General features: G+C 53.4%; 1 protein-coding gene across 2 annotated transcripts; it reads right to left on the bottom strand.

The window, feature by feature from the left end:
* Positions 1–360: 360 nt before the first annotated feature.
* GJB5 (gap junction protein beta 5) lies at positions 361–3,667 on the bottom strand. 2 transcript variants are annotated; one of them, XM_045859301.1, is made up of 2 exons: positions 3,533–3,667; positions 361–1,462 (listed from the first exon to the last, which is right to left on the bottom strand). In XM_045859301.1, the coding sequence occupies exon 2, from the start codon at positions 1,430–1,432 to the stop codon at positions 635–637; it is 798 nt and encodes a 265-aa protein (XP_045715257.1). In that variant the 5' UTR covers positions 1,433–1,462; positions 3,533–3,667; the 3' UTR covers positions 361–634. The 2 variants fall into 2 exon arrangements, with proteins under 2 accessions (XP_045715257.1, XP_045715258.1); XM_045859302.1 differs by having other exon boundaries at positions 361–1,459.
* Between the last annotated feature and the right edge of the window lie 4,415 nt (positions 3,668–8,082).

Genomic DNA, 8,082 nt, shown 5'->3' with positions numbered 1-8,082 from the left:
CCCCTCCAACTGGGGGCCCAGCCATGTGCCCCTCCCATCCAGGCATGTGCCCTACCTGGGAATTGAACTGGCAATATTTTGGTTTTCAGGTTGGCACTCAATCCACTAAGCCACACAAGCCAGAGTCTGAGAATATTTTTTCATTGCTCTTAGAGAGAGAGGGCAGAAGGGAGGGAGAGAGAGAAACATCAGTGCAAGAGATAAGCATTGATTGGTTTTCTCCCATGTTCGTCTGGACCAGGGATCATATGCACTGGGACTGGGGATCAAACCCACAACCTAGGTATGTGCCCTGACTGGGAATCAAACCCTTCAGATGTGGGACAACACTCCAACAAACTGAGCCACACCAGCCAGGGCTGGAGGAGTTGGTTTTTATTAAGCTCTGACTGTGGGTCCCACACATTGAAGTTGCTTGCTTGCACGTCTGTTCTCTAATTAAACTCCTTCTCATAGCAACAAACCTATGAGGTAGGCCTCACCATTTACATTTTATACAAAAGCACACTGAGGTGCCCAAGGCCACACAGCTGGGGCAGGTGGCAGGAGCCTCCTACCCCTAAGGCTGTAACCACGAGGGACGCCGGGCCCTCCCAACCCAGGCCTGCCCCGTCTGCCCAGTGCAGGCAGCCCCTCACAGGATGGTTTTCTTCACGTAGTTTTGAGGGCAGCCTGGTAAGAGAGGAGGGTGAGTGTCTGAGCCCAGGAAAATGAGGTCGCCTGAGAGGAGGTCGTTTTGTTTGCAGGAATTGGAGCTGGTGGCCCTGGCTTTCCTCGCTGCCAGGCACTCACGGCACCTCTTGCTCACCAGGTAAGCCAGCTCCACGAGGTTGAGCAGGATGCAAATGGCAGCCGTGATGACCATAAAGAGAGTGAAGATGTTCTTCTCTGAGGGCTTGGAGATGAAGCAGTCCACCGTGTTGGGACACGGAGCCGCGTGGCACTTGACCACGGGGGGGAGGGTGTATTTGGGGTAGAACAAGTGGAACACATACAGGAAGATGACGTCTACGCCGGCCTTGAACACCAGGCTGCAGACGTACGTCCACCAGAGCCCACCCCGCTTCTTGCCGGGGTTCAGGTAGAGGCGCCCACAACCCTCCCCCTCTGCCTCTTGGTGCTTCTTCTCCCGTGCCTCCCGGTAAGCCACGTGCATGACCACCAGCAGCGAGGGGCACGTGACCAGGATGAGCTGCAGGGCCCAGAGGCGCACATGGGACACGGGGAAGAACTCATCGAAGCAGACGTTGGAGCAGCCTGGCTGGCGGGTGTTACAGTCAAAATCCTTGTGATCGTCACTCCACACACGCTCAGCTGTCACCAGGTACACCAGCACTCGGAAGATAAAGACCAGAGATAGCCAGATGCGCCCGAAGGCTGTGGAGTACTTGTTGACCCCGCTTAGGAGCCCCTCGAAGATCCCCCAGTTCATGGTGGACCCAGGCGTTGGCTGCTGCTGCTGCTGCAGGGGAATGATAATAATGTCCTACATTTATAGAGTACTCACTCAACATTTTACAGAAACATGTCATCATATCTGATCCTCACAGCTACAGAGGAGCTTGGTTCTGTTGTTGACCCATTTTACAGATGGAGGAAACTGAGGTGTACAGGGGTTTTACAAGTTTACACAACTATTATGTGCAGAGCTGGAATTTGAGCCTAAGTAGTTAAGTCTGGAACCCAACTCTTACCCATAAAGTGGGTGAAGGTGGGGCCAGGGACAACTCATTCCTCCCAGGGCCCTGGGGTTGCAGTCCTGCAGAACGAAGCCATAAGGAGGTTGAACATCCTGCCTTCTGCCTCTGTTTCAACCCTGGCCCTCCTCTTCAGGGGGCTGAGCCCTGGGAAGACTTCTCTCCTTTCTGCGCACTGCTCTTTCCCTCTAGACAGCTTCTCCCAAGAAGAACCTGCTCTTTTCCTTTTTCTTGACTTGGAGGATGAGGTTGGAGAGGTTGGAAACTTATCCCCAACCTCCCACCTGGTCTAACACTCAGTTAAATTATCCAGGCAGTGTTCTGCTCGTGTGCAACTCACTTGAAGCAAGGCCAATGGCAATCCAGCTGAAAGATAATATAGTGGCCAATGGTTCTTTTTCTACAATGAACTTCCTAGCATAATCTGGTAATACAGTGTTTCCCAAATTGGTGTTCTATGGAATCCTGTTCCATAGGCTGGCTACCGTAGTGAGAGAAAAGGAATCTGTGTTTGAAAAAGGTAGGCAAACATTGCGTTTGCAAAGGTAAATAGGTCCCTTTACTTGACCATGCTGACGACTTTTCCTTGTGAATCTCTGAAAGGGGGACAGAATATGTAGCATTGTCCAAACTCCTTTGGCCACAGAACCCATCGTCATCATCGTGTGGAACGGCCTTGTCAAGACACTAAGATGGGAAACGCTGCTTTCGTTTCTTCTGCTGCTGAGTGAGTTTGGTGTGCTAGATACACAGGGATCAGATTTACCTCCATTTAAGAAACGTGACTGCTGTTCAGAGTGAGGGGTGCCCACTTCCTCTCTCGGAATTCCTCTGGCTGGTTCTTGGGGGAACCCATTCACCAGTCCCACCTTACGGGGCCCCCAGGATCTCAGGGAGTCTCTCTGCACATTTTGCTTTAAGGTGTTCCTGATGCCCTTCCGACTTTGGTCCAGACTGAAGGTAACATGCTGTCCTGACTCCCTGTAGCAGCTGAGCAGGGCAGAGGAAAGAGCCAATATTTGTTGGATGTCTATGCAGCGCCAGGCACTGTTCTGAGCACTTTGCATGAATCAATACAGCAACAACTATAGGAAAGTGTGTGATATTTTTTATTCCTAATTTACAGGTGAGAAAAGTGGAACGCAAAGGGGTTAATTAATTTGCTCACTGTTATACAACTGGTAAGTAGCAGAGGTGGGATTTGAACTCAGGCAGGCTGGCTCCAGAACCCACATGCTGGGCCTGGGCCCCTTTCCTGGAAAGCTTCCTGGGTGCCTGTTCTGTGCCCACTCCCTCTTATACCAGGTGGGTCCTGGCTGAGGGAGGCTAGGTTGTCTCTTCTCCCTACCCTATCTCCTCATGGTTCTGTCTACAATACCCTTCACTTGGATGTGGGAGCCCAGCTCTGAATCATCAGCTTGTCTTTGCTCAGTCCTGCCTAAAGTGGGTGGATTCCTGGCAGCTTCTCAGGGAACAATCAGGGAGGCTCCAGCCCTAAGCTCCCAGGAGTCTAGGCCCAGCCCACCTGGGGTGGGGCAGGGTAGGGCTGAACAGGCCCAGGCAGAGCAGCTCCGCCTGCCCCGCTCACCTGCCCGCTCGCTTGCCTGCCCAGCTCTGCGTTCCCCTGTGAATGCCTGTCCTCAGCCCCTGGCTTCCACCTCTGCTCAGTTGGGGAGAGTGGGAAAAACTCAGAGCAGAGGCAGGAAGAGCCCTTTACTCTTCCACCATCAGGTGGTGGATGCGTCCAAGCCTCCTCCTTCCACTTCCCACCAGAGAAGTTTCCCTCTCTCAGGTGTACCTAGGGATAGAGTACATTTGGATATAGATGACCTTACCTGAGTGGCTACTCCTCAGGGCTCTCCGGGTACTGGCTCCCAACAGCCGGCAGTGGTCTCAGCAGGCACCTGGAACTCATGTCAGAACCAGAGAGGGTGTTTGGAGAAGCCTGTTCCTGGGACAGAGCCTGTGAGCGAGTCTCAGCCTGGGTGTGTCGCTGGCCTAGGAAGAGGAGGAGCTGCACCCAGTACGGCCATTGGCTGGGCCCCAGCCTTCCCAGACTGCCTCTGATGTGGCCCAGGAAGCTTAGGAGTTCCCTCCTTGCAGGGGTGCTGAGCCCAGAATCCTGACATCCTCTCAGGGAGGAACCACAGGTCCACCCTGGCCCCCTGCTTGTCCTCTCATCCCTGGCCTTGTGTGGGAGGAACCCCAATTCCTGAAATTCCAGAAACTCCCCACTGCTACCTCTGGGGACTCTGTTCTCTAGGCTCTCCTCTCTCTCTGGTCCCTTCTCAGTGGCCTTTCATTCCCATGGCTTCTGTTACCTTTGGAAATGCTGAGACTCCCAAACTCTATCTCCAGCCTAAATGCCTTTGCTCCATCAATTGCCCCCACTTGAATGGCTTTCTCTTACCTTTCTCCTCACTTAGTCTACTCCTCCAAGAAGCCGTCCCTGACTGTGCCACTCCAGATGGCTTGGGGCCCCATCTCTGGGCTTCCACATCATTGTCAGATTGTATTGGAATAGCTGATCTGAACTGAGCTTGCTCCAGGTAGGACCCTTCTGTTGAATGAACATGTCAATCCACACCAATAGACCTTTTAGGGGATTGCTATGAGCACAAAGTGGATCAGACCCTGGCCCCCAGGCACTCACCAACATAGTCTTGATTACCAGCTAATAAGTCTAGTACCAGTTGCACAGCCTCTCATGATGGCAAAGAGGTCATGGAGCAGCCTCCCCATTCGCCACCATCCTATTGCCACTGGGATCTGGTTCAGACTTTGCATCCCAAAACCAAATGTGTGGTGAGTGGCAGAGAGAGCTACCCTCTCCCCTGCATACACGGCCCCACCTCTCCCCAAAATACACACACCAAGCTCCTCTCCAAACCCTGCATGTATGAGCACCCTTCCCCCCTACAGGGCTGCTCCTTATTTCCCACAGCACATACATCGGTCTTTCCACTAACCCTTATTTTACATTCAAGAATCATTGCTGGGATGCTGCTGTGTGCCAGGTGCTGTGTTTGGTTCCGGGCTACACAGATAAAGAGAGGAACAGAAGAGGCTGGGCAGGGTCCCCCAGGTACACAGATGAGAGGTGTGAAGACACACTGATAAAGCAAGAAAGGCCTTGAAGGTGAGCTCCAGAGGGAAGAGGCTGGACCACACGTCTTGCCCAGAGAAGGGGCCTCCTGTTTGACGCAGATGGCATTTTAGGGGACTTCCTTAAGGCAAGGGACTTCTGCATTTGGGCTCCACACCCCTGCATCTAGAGTCTCATTCTGCTGGATTTGAATCTTGCCTCTGTTCCTTTTAGATCTGGGCAGTCTCCATTTCTCTGCTGTGGATGAGACCTGTTGTGCTGTGAGGGGTGTCCTGAGAAGACACAGAGTATGATGTGGTGCAACCTCATGGGGTTGGCACCCTTATTGCCTCAGCCAGCAGAGGAACCGTGTGAAGGCAGTGCCTGGCACAGAGGAAGGCCTTCCTACCACTGCCTCTGATGCATGTACACTGTCCACACACACCTGATACACAGTGGGTACCCACGAAACCCGACTTTCTCCCCATTTCCCTAGTCCTATGCCTCTTCTCACTGAGATGTAGGGTGGCAGAGAAAGGAGAGGGAGACAGATGTATTCACCAGAGAAAATCTCATGTGGATGGGTGCTGCTTTGGGTTAAAAAGGCAAAACCCAGGCCAGACGTTGACTGTTGGAGAGCTGGGGAGGGCAGGCAGGGGGTGCCTGGGGAGGGTTAATGCACAGACACAGCCTGTTGGCCTAATGAACTCTCAGATGCCCTTTATCTGCAGGTTGCATGGGGCCAGAATTCAATGCACAGTGCATCTAAGAGCCACAAACACTGCAGGTCCACAACAAGTGCAATAGTCCCACATGTGCACACTCCTCCTAGACACAGGCCATGCTATGGGCACGGTGTTGCATGCATGGGGGACAGTGCTTTGTTCTGTTCACTGCTGTGCCCCTGGTACCTCAAAGAGTGCCTGGTAGCAAGCTAGGTCTCCATCTGTGTTTACTGAATGAAATATGTATGAAATGCATACACCCTACAAGGAGAGTCACACACATCTATCCCCCTTCCACATTCTTCCCAAAAAACTGTTGCCAAGTACAGGAGAGAGGAGGCACAGGAATGGGTCAGGCACAGCATTGTGAGGAGTGCTATAAGGGACCTATAGCACAGAAGGGATTGTCAAGGTCTGCGGGAGGGAGGCCCAGACAAGGTGACATTGAAGCTGTGTCTTGAAGGCTATGTAGGCGATCACCAAGAGGAGGAGAGGAGGAGAGGCCTTTGCGGCAGAGGGCACAGGTGTGCAGAGGGCCTCTGTGAAAGCCAGTCAAAGAGCTTTCGAGTGGGGCTGGCTGGGGAGTAGTGGGGGCACCAAAAGGCAAGGCACCTGGGAGGTGAGCAAGGACCTTCTCAACCATGAAGACCTGGAAATCTATGCTAAGGAGTTTGGATTTATCTCGTGTGCAGAGAGAGGCCTGGGGGAACAGTCAGACTGGTGCAGTCGATTCCATTATTCATGGTAGTTAGCTTGTGTAAAGTCATGACAAGCACTGAATTAGGAAATCCTGAAGCTTTGCCCGTGGGAGAAATACAGGGTTAGGTTCTTACGAGCCTCTGGTTGGAACACTTTCATCAAAGGAACATGACACAACCTTGTTTTATGTGTGTTTCTATGTCACGACACCTTCTGTAATATACAGTGTCCTGTTGGGTCATTAACCCCGAACTCACGGCCGACAGCACTGTGACTCACACCTGAACCAAGCTCATCCCATGCGTGCGCATCTTCTCCCTGAGGCGCATCACAGCCTTCCTGCACGGAGACCCGCCAGACAGGACTGCCGCACTGTGCTCGGGGGCCGGGTTAAACTGCAATGCCACATTCCAAAGGCGCAAAAAGGTGAAAAAGTAGCCAAAAAGTCGACCTGGAATAGAACGTTTGTTTACAGTAGAAGAGCTGAGACAAGAAGGTGCAGTGTCATCTTGTTCATCCTTAGCTGGGAACTTGCAGGTCAGGTGACTCGAGTTTCTCGCTGTGCTGTGCATGTCCATGAATGGCTGGGAGAGCACCGTGGCGATGGGTTTAGGGGCTAGGCAAATACGTTTCGGTGAGTGTGTAAACACACTGATATGGAAGCCATGAATGAGGATCACTGTATATTTAGAAAGCTCCCTCTGTTTGAGAGGGGAGCTTACTGCCATGATTTAGGCAGAAAGCGAGCCAGAGGGATGGTTTTGGAACAGTTGCTAACTACAACTGGTGGTGTTTGGGGCCTGACTGGATGCAGGGGTGTGGGGGGTGGTAGGAGGACACCCAGGATGGTTCCCAGGTTGCTCTATGGGTGAACTGGTAGGTGGTGGGTGTAGTAAGGACTACAGAGAAGAAGTAGGTTTCTGAGGGAGGGGGGAGGTGATGCATAGGTTCCTCCCAGATGTTTGGGAGTTAGTGAGTTCAGTGTCTCATGTGCTGCATGGGAGGGTGTGGTGGATGGCCACATGGACTGTCCACAGCCAGTAGATGGCAGCAATGGCTGGACTGCTCAGCCCCGAGGGGTTGGTGGGAGCCACTAGAGTGGATGAGGCGGCCTTGGGAGACTGTGCTGAGTGAGAAGAGAAGAGGGTCCAGGCAGAGGTCTGGCGGGCGCTGAGATTTTAGGAAGCCGGCAAGAAAGAGTTGCTTGTGGAGGAGAACACTGGAAACCCGGTGGGCAACCCACCTACAGAGAGGCCCGCTGAGGTCCTTGGTGACTTCTGCCAGCATGATTCAGCAGAGTGGTGGGGACAGAAGCTAGAGGACAGTGGGCAGAGGAGGTGCAGCTGCACCTTGCCAGGGAAGGAGAAAGTCAGGGCAGTGGGCAGAAGGACCAGGGTGTTTCCAGACAGGCACCAGCCCGGAGCGGGGCAGCCTCAGGCCGGCCTGTCGGGTGTGGGTTCCTGACTGTGTGTGGGAAAGATTTCACAACACGAGTCCAGGTGATTTTGAGAGTGTGTTTATTAAGGCTGGGGACGGTGAAACAAGGGAAAGGCGTAGGGTGGAAGGAGTAATGGGAGAGAGCCTGGGCAGGGCTGCGGCGGCTCCCTAGAAAAGTTATGGGAAAGAAGTGAGTCTAGGCGGGGCTGCTGTCGGCTCACTGGGAAGTGAAGGTCACAGGGATGGAGGACGTAGGGTGGAAGCAGTAGTCGGAGAGAGCCTGGGCGGGGCTGCGGAGGCTCCCTAGAAAGGTTATAGGGAAGGGACAGGCCACCTGGAAGTCAGAGAAAAGGGGGCCCTGGAGACAGGGTCGGGGGTAAGCCCGGGTCGAGCTGCCACTGCCCACGGCTGCCCTGGCTGCAAGTCTCCTTGGGACCCT

The sequence above is a fragment of the Phyllostomus hastatus genome, unplaced genomic scaffold (genome assembly GCF_019186645.2).
Source record: "Phyllostomus hastatus isolate PE091 unplaced genomic scaffold, TTU_PhHast_1.1 phas_scaffold_182, whole genome shotgun sequence".
NCBI classification, from domain to species: Eukaryota; Metazoa; Chordata; class Mammalia; order Chiroptera; family Phyllostomidae; genus Phyllostomus; species Phyllostomus hastatus.
The sequence above is the reverse complement of the archived record's forward strand: the minus strand, read 5'-3'. Positions and strand labels throughout refer to the sequence as shown.